The 14088-nt window shown below is 39.3% G+C and overlaps 1 protein-coding gene across 1 annotated transcript in view; it reads left to right on the top strand.

The window, feature by feature from the left end:
• Positions 1-12953, top strand: part of tlcd2 (TLC domain containing 2) — a 56721-nt gene extending 43768 nt beyond the window's left edge. The window contains exon 4 of the mRNA XM_060848103.1: positions 11136-12953. Within this exon, the coding sequence (XP_060704086.1) occupies positions 11136-11513 (378 nt within the window). The 3' untranslated portion in view covers positions 11514-12953. The remainder of the gene's footprint in view (positions 1-11135) is intronic.
• Positions 12954-14088: the final 1135 nt, after the last annotated feature.

Raw genomic sequence — 14088 nt, 5'->3', positions numbered from 1 at the left:
AGAACTGTGAGATAACAATCTGCCATCTTTCTGTACACTCCACAGAAGTGAGCACAACATGTGTACACAGAAACTGTGCTGCTGCTTACAGTGCTGATTTTAACACTCGACTTAGACACAGTGATAGACGGATCCCAGGGTTCAGAAACAGAGCCTAACAAGCACCCATGAACAGAGAATCAAGCACAGGACAGGGAGTGCAGCACCTTCTTTGACTCCTCCTTGAAAGGCAATGATGCCTATGCAGCCCAAAACCAAGGGTTAATTCTCCAGTTCCCCATTTGCTGCATCCACTCCATGGTACACAAGAGTTACTATGCAATGTTTATCAAATCCATAAGTCTTACCTACCTGACCACTATCAAGATCCTGAAGCTGGTCAGCAATGTGACCCAGGCCAAGGAGGAGATCTACATCATCTACTTCTATCTCCAGCTCACCATTCAGGGTCAGAAAGCTGTTGGGAAGATATCACATATTCAGGTTGCATTTGGTTCTCCCCAACATCCAAGCTGTGTTGTTGCCCCAGAAAGGCAAAATGAAACAATCAAAAGAAAAGGACAGGGAAGAATGGATGTGTGATTAGAGATGCTGAAGCAGTAACTTGGGAGAGCCAGAATCTGTATTGAAATGACAACACCTCTCAAATTCTGGCTCCCATGCTGGTGCCTCCGTGTATTTTGAACCCTTTATCCTTACGCAGAATGGAAACAATGAGGATGGAAAGAGAGAAAAAGTGGCAAAGCTCTCAGAATGTTTTAGTGGTTCTAATTTTCTTTATATTAAAGTTTATGCGATGTAGTGATGATCACATTGCACAAAGGTTTATTCTAAATAATTGAGAGTTTGAATTTATATCCAGTTACTGATGTGAAGATTGTGTACTAAGATTTAAGTAGCATTTACCATTTCTGTCTTTAATTGTATAATACTGAATAACTCGTTATGTGTTTTGCAAAGATCTGATTTATGATAGCACATAGATCAGTTATGATGTATCCTGTGTGCTGCAGATCACGAGGAGAGCTATTCAATAATCCCATTCATTTTGACTTCAGATGCAGTGATGTGATGCAATTACAGAATTACCAGTTCCACAAGTCTTCACTGAGGGAAATTAAGACTCTTTGATTAGATTAGATTCCCTTTTGGCCATCTGGCCCAGTAACCCACCCAGACCCATTCCCCTACATTTACCCCTGACTAATGCACCTAATACTACAGGCAATTTAGCATGGCCAATTCACCTGGCCTGCACGTCTTTGGATTGTGGGAGGAAACCCACGCAGACACAGGGAGATTGTGCAAACTCCATACAGAGAGATTGTGCAAACTCCACACAGACAGTAGCCCGAGGCTGGAATTGAACATGGGTGCCTGGCACTGTGAGGCAGCAGTGCTAACCACTGAGCCACCATGCCACCCATTTTTTTTAAACAGTGAGGAAAGCCAGGAGCAGAGTTATTTAGTTTATATGATTGTCTCCTTGTACGGTCCATCCTTCTTTCTAGTACCTCAATACTCTGGAAATCGTCTTTCAGTCTTTCAAGACTTCTGACATCTAACTTTACTGATTTTATAATACTGCTGAATTAAACCTTGGCTTCTGTCCCACACTCTTCAATCTCAGAGACGTAGGTCAAATGGTGACTGTTAGTTATCCATTTCTCATCGTAAATATTCATTTTCCACATTATAGTTTCAGAGTTTGGCAAATTTGAAAGCACTAGAATCAGGAGGGACAGTTTATTATTTTAATGCACTTCTTTTAGAAGTGTGGAGAGGTTATATAAATAAAAGGAAATTACATCTTTATTGCAGAACATAAACTAGTCCTTGTTTAAAAACACTATAGTGAGATTAAACCTGAATTCTTATCAGTTACTTGATAAAGTAATGGCACATGAAACAGAATTATACCTTCAGTAAATATTTTTATTGTGCAGGTGTTTGAGGAACTGTATACATATTCAGTGTATTTTATGCATTAGCTGTTTCCTCTCCTGAGCTGTTAAAGGCTCTTGTTTGAAACATACCATAGTTAGAATTGACAGGTTTTCAAATTTCAAGCATGCTATTGTTCATAATAATGGTGTAGTAGATTATTGTATAAAATAATCTCAGTAATCTCAGGTACAGAAAGGATCTGAAAAATTGAGAAAAATGTAGTAGTACATTTCTTGAATTCCAACATGACATTTCTGACATTTGACTTAATTAAAAATCCTAGGAAGCAGGTTGTCTGGCAACTCTGATATTATTTATCACCCCTATTTTTCAGATGCTGCCCTTATCTCTCCTCCAAAACCTGCTTGTTATTGTTGTTATTAATCTTGTAGCTTTGTGAGGCATCATTAAGTTGTTGAGTAGTTCAGAATGGTGCAGAGGTTATTAAGCCTTCAGGTGGCTGATAAGGACTCAGAGGTTACTATTAGTTCCAACTATGCATGTGCCTAGCTGCCTGTGTATGTGTCAGCATTCTAACTGTGGATTTAATTTAACTCTACAATTTTTCTTAATACAAGAAAATGGGAGTAAATTAACCAAATAAATGAACTGGTCTTATTAAACAAACAGTTGGGCAGCGGATTACATTGCGACATTGTATATCCCTGTTAGTTCCTAGCTTCACTGTTAGATGGATATATTGTAAAGCCACAGCAGTATTCAGAACTGCCTGTCACCATTTTGAACTCTCATGTTTTCAAATATAACATTGTTTTTCTCAGGGCAAGATTACAGTTTAACTAAAGTTTCTATTCCAAAATTCAATTAGAGTTTAGGTGGAACAGGACACTTCTCCATATATTTGAAAGGACTTGCAGATTGGCAATTGTACAGTTTGGAGGAGAAAGTGAGGACTGCAGATGCTGGAGATCAGAGCTGAAAATGTGTTGCTGGAAAAGCGCAGCAGGTCAGGCAGCATCCAAGGAGCAGGACAATCGACGTTCCTGAAGAAGGACTCATGCCCGAAACGTCGATTCTCCTGCTCCTTGGATGCTGTCTGACCTGCTGCTCTTTTCCAGCAACACATTTTCAGCTCAATTGTACAGTTAGTACAATTTGATGAAATAGATTGTATTAATACTTAAGCACATTTGTCAAATGAGGTATCAATCAAAAACATTGCAAAATTCACATTGGTGTTGGTGAATGACTTGAGGAAATTATTTGGATTTTAAGCCAAATGTGTTTTCAGACTATTGTGTATTTTTGCAATATTACAATGATATTTGGTTTAGTTAATGGTCATAGGTCCAATATTTCTAATCAATAATTAAAAACATTGGATGGAATTTTCCAGTTTTCAGTTGAAGTATTTTGTTGAGTTAGATTCATGGTGTTGGTCCATCATGTTGAGGAGTGATATTTCTCATACAATTCTTCTGCCTCATTAATAATACAGCGAGGCTCTTGGGTGCCTTTCTTGAGGAATTGCGTGGCAGGACAGCCAGACTCACTCACCACTGCTGTGACCTTCCAGCGTTCCTATTTAAGGACCAACTGCACATCACTTCAAATGCTGCAAGCTGAAAACTAGCCTGCACATTCTGCTGTTCAAGGACCTGGCCCAGAATAAAGGAGAACTCTCTTCCAGCTTTATGGACAGGGGGCATTAGTGGGAGAGAGGAAGCTGGACCTATTTCCTGCAGACAGCCACATATGGCCTTGCTACCAGACCAAGCCAGGTCAGTGCTATGTCCTGGGTGAAGCAGGACATCCAGCAGTGCAGGAGAAAGGCCAGTGATTTTCTGCACTTTGCAAAGCTAAGTGCCACCATCTTGTCTCTGCTATATTGCACACTCACAGCGCCACCACTCATGTTAACTTTGCCACTGCACACATATCTCATCAAGGCTCATGGACTACACCTCTCACTACAGCATGCAACATGTCCACTCAATAACTCTCGTCCATCTTCTTTGGAGACAAAGAATATCACAAAAAATATCTATAATTCACTCAGTGAGGATATCTCATCACCACTCCTGCTCTGGAATCACCACTAAAGCTTTTTCATTTCCTTACACAATACTCAATCCTTCACTTTGTTTAAATTTAGGAAAAACTATCCCATCCACCAGATTGTATCAGACAAACGTCTTGACTGACTCTGGTGATATCTCATACCTGACCATTGTCACTTTTCACCTATTAAGAAACTTTCTTTTGACGTTCACATATGGCCATTTGTTTGAAGCAAACGTAATGTATTTGCTATGTAAGTACTGGCACATGCTGCAGGGTGTGACATTAACATAACATAGTGCCACACAGCAGCATGTCTTCCTCCTAGACTTTTCAATGCTCCCCACCGTTACAGACTGCCAGTCTGTAAAGCAATGCAACACACAGAGGCTAGTAGCCTGTCACTGAAAACTGAAGACCCTGCGCTCGAAGAAAGCAATGTGAGCTACACAGAGACTAAGACTCCATCAGTTAGCACTGAAATCAGTGAGTGACAGCAAAAAAAGCAGCATGAAGTAAATAAAGGCTGGCAGCATTTAAGTAAGTACAAAGAGAGTGACCATGAAGAAAGCAACCTAAGAGTAGTACAAAGCACCCTGATCAGATGCATAAGATGTGCAGATAACCCTGTGTGCAAAGCAACTTGGTAGAAGCATGCAACTTATAGCTGTCCCTGAGCACCAGAATAAAGTGTTCAAGGTGGAAGTGATGTGTGAGTTGGTCTAACAGTCAGATTGACGATGTGCTGAGGCTGGTGGTTTACTGGTGCTAACTTGAGTTATTGACGCATTAAGGAAGCTAGTCACCATGGAGCACATTGCCCTGAAGAAGCAGTTAAATGATTGCAATGACAAGTATTCAGTGAGCTGTAGTTGCCAGGTACTTGCTTTGATTGACACAATGAGAAAGAGAGGAGAATTGGAAGTGGTGTACAAGTAAGGTGAGTAGAGGTATGTAAATACATGGAAGCAAGTTAGTCACTGTCATTTGGAAGTTGCCATTTAAGGGTCAAGGGGACAATCACCAATATTTTCCTCAATGTTAAGATTCTAAATTCTTTTCAGTCTCTCGGTATTTCTCCATCTTTTTCACCATTGTTTACATCACACAGGGAAGGGAAAATTCTGCCCATAGTGTGACTACTGTTTACATCAGATTGAACCTCATGTAAGTTTTGTTTGACTGTGCTTTGTGTTCTGATCCATCTTCACTTATTACTCTTTGCTCTACATCATGAAAGGTACATTGGAATATTTAGGATGTTATTGTTGAAGTCACTGTGTACTCAACTTCAGATTCTGTAAAGGTTAGTTAAGTAAATCAAAACAACAAATTAAAAGATGTTGAATTACAAGATGTAATTATTCCTGCGTGCTTTGAAATTCAGTCATTTTCAGGGAAATACCTTAATTGCTGAACAATATTCTTCATGGGCCCATACTTATCTTAACATTTTCTGGTATAATTTGTGTATGTGCCAAAGTTTCTGGAGCAGAACTCAGCCCTTTAGCACCCATCCAGTGCAGCTAGACCTTATACATATTGTCCTTGGTTCAATCTTCAAATAACACAGGCATGCAACAAGCAATATAGTCAGTTTCTAGACTTTAGAGTGAACAGCCTCTGTTCTATCCTCTTTGGAGACAAAGAGTATCACAAAAAATATCTATAATTCATGTGGCACAGTAGTTAGTGACCCTAGCTCTGAGTCAGAGACCCTGGGTTCAAGTGCCACCTGGTCTAGAAGTGTTATAACATCTCTGAACAGGTTGATACAGATAATATCTAGAATTTGTTAATATAGTTGCGTTTGCATGTATGACTACTCCAGACTCTGGGAATGCAATTATATGTATTGCGGTTGGCCTTGAACTCCTGCAGTACTATGAGATATTTGCATTGCATATGAAAATCTGCCAAGTTGTGGATATCCCATATTATGCACATGCTAGATTGTGAGGTGCACTTTGGGGACCTCAGTATCCTCATTAGATGCTGGTGGAGCAGCTAACTTAAGCCGGTTAATTGTTCCTACACCACCTCCATGCTGACAATAACTGATCAGCATTTTATCTCAAGTTGTATACAGTAATTGGTTTTTACTTTCTAAGTTACCCTAGTAGTATCTTATGTACCTTGAATACAAGATGAAAATTTTGCTCATGTCTCTTTTTAGGAATGTTTATTTCTGAAACACAGGGAAGGAAATGACTAGAAGAAGAATTGGATAGTTTTTTTTTGAGATTTCTGTTCTGACCTGTCCAGTTGTATTTGCCCTGACATTTGCTTCCCCCGATGAACCATCACACAGAGGTGTGGAACCAGACAAGTCTTTCCTCATTTCTTCCCTGATTCAGTACTCGCTTCCTCTCATCAAACAATGACATCTGGTCTGGGCGCATGTGGTAAAATGAGATTTGATCTGAAGAATGCCCTTACTGCTAACTTCCATCCTTAGTGAATAAATAAACTAATTCTTTCAGCTCTAACTTACACATTCTAGAAAGTTTCCTGTTCTCATAATCATTTTGTTTTAAATTGAAGTAGCATTCCTTTTAAAGTGGCTGAGATTTACTTATTTGAGCCTCTTAATGATGCAGGTGAACTGCTTAATGTCAAGAGTCAGCTGTTACTTTCTCATTAATAACATGATGCTTGTTAATTCATTTTTCAAAACATTGGTGCTGTATCACAGTGCAGTGCTGCTGTTGAAAATTACTAGTTTTATTTCTCATGCGTAACACACTCTTGATGAAAACTAGCAATTAATTGTATTGCACAGCTGCTGCAAGGAAAGATTGTGGATTATTTTAAGGTTAGAGTCTAATCCACAGCAAATGCTGTGAAATCCAATGCAATACTGTAATTAATTGAATACTTAAGCTTGATTGCTGCACAACTAGCATTCAACAGCTGAGCCTGTTCTACATGAATGGCTTTATTTTACAACATATGGGTGACTAGACTGCACGAGGGAATAAATATGATGCAAATTATATTAAAAAAAACAGAATCGGAGTTAGAAAAACATTGGAACAAGTGTAGGCCATTCAGCCCCTCAAGTTTGTTCCAGCATTCAATAAGATTCTGGCTGACCAATGGCTTAACTCCATATACCTGTCTTTGGCCTATATCCCTGAATGTGTTTGCTTAACAAAGATTTATATACATCAGATTCAAAATTAACAACTGAACCACCATCCATTGCCATTTGTGAAAGATAATTCCAAACATCTAGCCCCTTTGTGTGTAGAAATGCTTCCTAACATCTCTCCTGAATGGTTTGGATTTAAGTGTCAAACTATGCCCTCTAGTTCTAGAATTCCCCAACCAGTGGAAATAGCTTATTTTTATCTGCCTTGTCTTTGAAGTTTGAAAGATATTAATATCTTGTTAACTTGAATCAGGTCACCTGTCAACCTTCAACAGGCCTAATTTGTATAATCTTTCATCATAATATCTAACATCTGGCATCATTCTTCTAAGCTTACATTGTACTTACTCCAAGGCCAGTATATGTTCCTAAGGTATGGTGCCCACATCTGTTCACAGTATTCCAAGCAGGGTCTAACCAGGTAAGTAATGGAACAAATGGAAATATGAAAAAATGTTTCAAATTTGGGGTGAAGATTTTTGTTCAAATGTTGGACTGCATTCTTTTGAAGTTAATAACTGCATCTTTTTAGCATTTACTGTTTTATTTCAGCATTGTCCATTTTATTTTATCTCCAGCATTGTAGATTTTACTTGTTTCTCCAGCATTGTTGCTTTCATTCTTCCCTTCAAGTTACTTTGTTAATTTACTAATATATGAAAAGTCAAAAGAACATAAAAATAGGGACAGAGGTGGCCCATTTGATCCTTTGAGCCTTCCCCATTATTCAGTAAGGCCATGGCTTATCCAATAAAGGCTTTAATGCCATGTAATTATCTCTTCCCCATTTGGTTCAACTCCCCTCTAAGTCAAAAATTTCATTCATCTTTGAACATGTTCAACGACGCCACTCTACTGCACTCTGTGGAAGAGAATTCCAAAGATAAGCAATCACAAAGAGAAGAAATTCCTCATTCAAATCTAAAATGGGAGACCCCTTATTATGAAGCCCTGCTCATCATTCTAGATTCCCCATGAGAGAAAGCACCCTCTGGATCTGCTCAGCTTTACAACAATCCGTTTATGTCATGAATCAATCTCATGAACCTTTTCTAAATTGTCAGCAATGTAGATATATCCCCTTTCAATAAGGAGACTTGAACTGTAAGGAGTACTCCCACACATTGCTTGTACAGGTCTAAAAAGATTTCCCTGCTTTTGTGTTGAACTCCTCATATAATAAAGGCTGATTTTTTTTTAGATTACTTACAGTGTGGAAACAGGCCCTTCGGCCCAACAAGTCCACACCGACCTGCCGAAATGCAACCCACCCACCCCTTTACCTAACACTATGGGCAATTTAGCATGACCAATTTCCCTGACCTGCACATCTTTGGACTGTGGGAGGAAACCCACGCAGACACGGAAAGAATGTGCTAACTCCACACAGTCAGTCGCCTGAGTCAGGAATTGAACCTGGGTCTCTGGCGCTGTGAGGCAGCAGTGCTGACCACTGTGCCACCCATAGTGTTTTTTGTGTGATAATTACTGGGAAGTGTGTTAACTTCTTGTGATTCCTGTGCAAAGACATTCAGATCCTTCTAAACCACAAAATTCTGGAGAGTCTCGATCTCCTGTGGAGTGTTGCTGAACAAAGAGACCTTGGAGTGCGGGTTCATAGTTCTTTGAAAGTGGAGTTGCAGTTAGATAGGATAGTGAAGATGGCATTTGGTATGCATTCCTTTATTGGTCAGACCATTGAATATAGGATTTGGGAGGTCATGTTGCAACTGTACAGAATTGTAATTGTACCAGCCTGCACCACTTCCTCTGGCAGCCCATTCCATACATGCACCACCCTCTGCATGAAAAAGTTGCCCTTTAGGTCCCTTTTAAATTTTTCCCCCTCTCACCCTAAATCTATGCCCTCTAGTTCTGGTCTCCCCCACCCCACTTTTGGAATATTGTGTGCAACTCTGGTCTCCTTCCTATCGGAAGGATATTGTGAGACTTGAAAGGATTCAGAAAAGATTTACAAGGATGTTACTAGGATTGGAGGATTTGAGCTATAGGGAAAGACTGAATAGGCTGGGGTTCTTTTCCCTGGAGCATTGGAGGCTGAGGAGTGACCTTATAGAGGTTTATAAAAATCATGAGGGATGTGGATAGGGTAAGTAGACAAAGTCTTTTCCCTGGGGTGGGGGAGTCCAGAAAGGGCATAGGGTAAGGATGAGAAGGGAAAGATATAAAAGTGACCTAAAGGGCAACTTTTTCACACAGAGGGTGGTGCATGTATGGAATGAGCTGCCAGAGGAAGTGGTGGAGGCTGGTACAATTGCAACATTTAAGAGGCATCTGGATGGGTATATGAATAGGAAGGGTTTAGAGGGATATGGGCCAAATGCTGGCAAACGGGACTATATTAGGTTAGGATAACTGGTTGGTGTGGATGAGTTGGACTGAATGGTCTGTTTCAGTGCTGTACATCTCTATGACTTTCTCTGCTATCTGATACCATATTGTCATTTTTTTCACTGTTGTTGAACCAAAACCCTGAACTTCCCTTCCTAACAGCACTGTGAGTATACCAACCTTTTATGGAATGCAGTGGTTCAAGAAGATGGCTCACTTCCATCTTCTCAAGGGTAATTAGAGATGGGCATTAAAAGCTGACTTAGCCAGAAGTGCCCATATGCTGTGAACAAATAAAAAAAATCAATAATATTCTGCTTCTCTAATCTTCCTACCAAAATGGACAACCTCACATTTTCCCACATTATATTCCATCTAATTTCATTTGTCAATTAAACTATGTCCCTTTGCAGACTCTGCATCCTCCACTCAACTTGATTCCATATTTTACCTTTGTATCATAAACACATTTGGCTACAATGCATTTCCTTCATCCAAACATTCATATAGTTTGGAAGTGGTTGAGGTCCCTGCATTGATCCCTGTGACACCCTTTTTTTTCATTAATTTGTGTGTGTTGCTGGCTGGCCAGCTTTTATTGCCTGTCCCAAGTTGTCCTTGAGCATGTGGTGGTGAGTTGCCTTCTTGAACTGCTGTATTCCACATGCTTTAGGTTGACCCACATGCCCTTAGGGAGAGAATTCCAGTGTTTTGACCCAGTGACAGTGAAGGAATGGCAATGTATTTCCAAATCAGGATGGTGAGTTGCTTGGAGGGGAACTTGCAGGCAATGGTGTTCCCATGTATCTGCTGCCCTTGTCCATCTAGATGGAAATGGTCATGGGTTTGAAAGGTGCTATCTAATGAGCTTTGGTGAATTTTCTGCAGGTGCATCTTGTAGATAGTACACATTGCTACTTCTGAGCGTCCATGGTGGAGGGGGTGGATGCTTGTGATGGCTACAATGTGCCTAAGTGAAAATTACCCAAATATTCTGACTTTCTGTTTCTTGTTAACTAGCTGATCTTTATCCAGGCTAATATCTCCAACACCATGAGCTGTTATACTTGTATAATAACCGTTTATGTGGCACCTTACTGAATGCTTTTTGGAAATTCAGAATACAATATATCAACTTGTTCTCCTTCTTCCGCTCTGCTTGTTATGGCCTTAAAGAGCTCTAATAAAATTGTCAATCCTCACCAAGTTTGTTTCTCTCGTAGCTTTCCCACTGTAACCTTTGGCCTTTTTTTACATCAGTGATTTTAACCTATTAATCAGTCTGATCAATTGTTTCAAGAATTCCTTCCTAATAGCTGTTCTGGTGGAAATGTTTAATTTCTGACATTTAATATCATCCAGCTGACCTGCATTCATGGATTATTTCAGTGCCTCTTCTGTAAGAAAATAATTTAAGTAATTAATAATTTTAAATAATTTCTTCATCTCAAGGCTTTCCATTGACTTACCATTCTCAACCACAGAATTGGTGCTTATCTAACCTTTCTCATGGATAAAGCAGCAAAAAAATGAAAAGGCTAAATGATTGTGTGATTGGTCACAAAACCCATTAGTTGAATTATCTATGCTTTCTTGAAGTCTTTAAGGGATTCTGATCTCTGTGAAGTCCAAAATACCGAAATGTTGTTTATTTCCCTAGGTAATCACTTGTTTTGGAATTTCTGTGAGCCTCTTCAGCTACGTTGGGTTTGCTGTCGTAGCTTTACTGGTTGAAATCAACTCCATCTTCCTGCACCTGAGGCAAATTCTTCTGATGGCCAACATGAACAAAACCATTTGCTTCCGCATTAACAGCATCATCAATCTGGGAACCTATGTTGTCTTCCGTATTAGCACGCTGGCCTGGATGACACGCTGGCTGGTCCTAAACCGTGACAACATCCCTCTAATAAATTACAGCATCGGGAGTATAGGAATGGCCATCATGACTTTAATGAATATTGTGCTTTTCTATCGACTACTAAGAAGTGACTTTCTGAAATCTAGCTGGGAAGGGAAGAAGGAAAAGGAGAAGTAAAATTGAAGTGGTGTTTCCTCTCCAATGCTCGTGCTTAGATTTCTGAAGGAAGAGCTGAAAAGGGACCTTTAGCCCCTTCGAATGTAAATGGTCCCATTCACTTAAGTGTAATTCTGGATAACCTGATGGGCTTAATTGTAAATATATTTTTAAAATTAATTCTAATATTTTGAAAGGTGGTGTATTTAATCTATGATGTTACAAGTGTTATAAAAAAATGAAAATGATATAACATTTTTAATGCTTTCTTTTCTAAACATTTTAAATAAATGCAGTTAAATATGTGACAAAATTAAATGCCATAATCTTACAGTACCTCACTTCAAACTACATTAGGCAAGTGTTAGACTATCGGGCAATGTTTAACGCTTGCAGTGTTTGTTGTTTAATTCTTGCAATTATTGTTACCACTCCCAAAAGGATTCATTCTAATCATTCTAAATAATTCCATGCTGGTTTTGATGCTGAAAACTTAGTAAATTATACACAAATGTCTGTAGTTGTCAGTTGCTCAGCTGGCCTTTCAAATGTAACAATTTAAACATAAGCATGTCAGATTAATGAGCCGGGAAGTGAGACAGTAGCCCATCAAAAGTATGCTGACAAATAATGAATGATTTGATTACTCACGCAAAGTGTGAGATTTGTTTACCAAATGTCTTCATTTTATATAAATTAGATTACTTGGATTAGATTAGATTACTTACAGTGTGGAAACAGGCCCTTCGGCCCAACAAGTCCACACCGACCCGCCGAAGCGCAACCCACCCATATCCCTTACCTAACATTACGGGCAATTTAGCATGGTCAATTCACCTGACCCGCACATCTTTGGACTGTGGGAGGAAACCGGAGCACCCGGAGGAAACCCACACAGACACGGGGAGAACATGCAAACTCCACGCAGTCAGTCACCTGAGGCGGGAATTGAACCCAGGTCCCTGGCGCTGTGAGGCAGCAGTGCTAACCACTGTGCCACCGTGTCGCCCCTGTTTGATGACTTACTTAATTTTATACATAGAAATGGCATGTTTCAAATAGCTATATAGAAATCTTGAGTGAGTGGTGTAGGATATAGTCTAAATAGATATAATGTGGACAAATGAAAATATAATTTCATCTTGAATGTACACAGCCACAAAAGCTGTAATATATTTATAATATGTCAATAATTTTTTAACTGATATATACGTATATATTTGTAACATATCAATAACCACCTACACTTTTTTTGATTTCCTTTATATTATTTGTTTGGTTTTAAAATAGTAAAATAGAGCTGAGAGTAATGACATAATTTTACAGAAAATAGTCATTTTTTACTTTTATGTGAAATAATTTTGTTGTGCACAACATTCATATATTTCTTACAGGACTAAAATGTGAACCACTAGTTTTGAGATCAATCTGTGAGCTATTTTTAAAAATGTTTTCCAAATTTACAATCTGTAGAATGTAATCAAAAGAATATTAAATCTGAAATATTTATTTAGTCAAATTTATGCCTATTAATCTGCATGTGGAGGGGTCAGAGTTGGACTGGGGTGGACAAAATTAGATGTTATCCAACACCAGGTTATAGTTCAAGTTTATTTGAAATCACAGGCATTTGGAACACTGCTGCTTCATAAGATGAAGTCATCTTACTTCACCTGACAAAGATGATTTCTTACTTAGATCCACCTCTTCTTAATTAATAGATCCTGTCCATTGATGAAGAAATAATAGCAGAAAAAATTATCAATGTAACTGAAATCTATCTCCTGTAATATGATTATCTAAATGTTGAGAATGAGTCTAAATTGTGTCATAGAGTCATAGAGATGTACAGCACAGAAACAGACCCTTCGGTCCAACCCAATATAGTCCCACCTGCCAGCACCTGGCCCATATCCCTCCAAACCCTTCCTGTTCATATACCAATCCAGATGCCTTTTAAATGTTGCAATTGTACTAACTTCTACCACTTCCTCTGGCAGCTCATTCCACACACGTACCACCCTCTGCGTGAAAACATTGCCCCTTAGGTTTCTTTTATATCTTTCTCCTCTCACCCTAGACCTATGCCCTCTAGTTCTGGACTCTCCCACTACAGGGAAAATACTTTGTCTCTTTATCCTATCCATGCCCCTCATGATTTTATAAGGCACCCTTCAGCCTCTGATGCTCCAGGGAAAACAACCTCAGCCTATTCAACCTCTCCATAGATCTCAAATCCTCCAACCCTGGCAACACTTTTCTAAGGTTTAACAATATCTTTCCAATAGGAAGGAGACCAGAACTGCACACAGTATTCCAAAGTGGCCTAATCAATGTCCTGTATAGCCACAGCATGACCTCCCAACTCCTATACTCAGTACTCTGACCAATAAAGGAAAGCATATCAAATGCCTTCACTATCCTGTCTACTTGTGTCTCTACTTTCAAGGAGCTATAAACCTGCACTCCAAGGTTTCTTTAGTCAGCAACACTGCCTAGGACCTTACCATTAAGTGTATAAGTCCTGCTGAGATTTGCTTTCCCAAAATGCAGCACTTCGCGTTTATCTAAAATAAGCTCCATCTGCCACTCCTCA

This window comes from Hemiscyllium ocellatum, chromosome 31 (assembly GCF_020745735.1).
Source record: "Hemiscyllium ocellatum isolate sHemOce1 chromosome 31, sHemOce1.pat.X.cur, whole genome shotgun sequence".
Classification (NCBI taxonomy): domain Eukaryota; kingdom Metazoa; phylum Chordata; class Chondrichthyes; order Orectolobiformes; family Hemiscylliidae; genus Hemiscyllium; species Hemiscyllium ocellatum.
The sequence above is the reverse complement of the archived record's forward strand: the minus strand, read 5'-3'. Positions and strand labels throughout refer to the sequence as shown.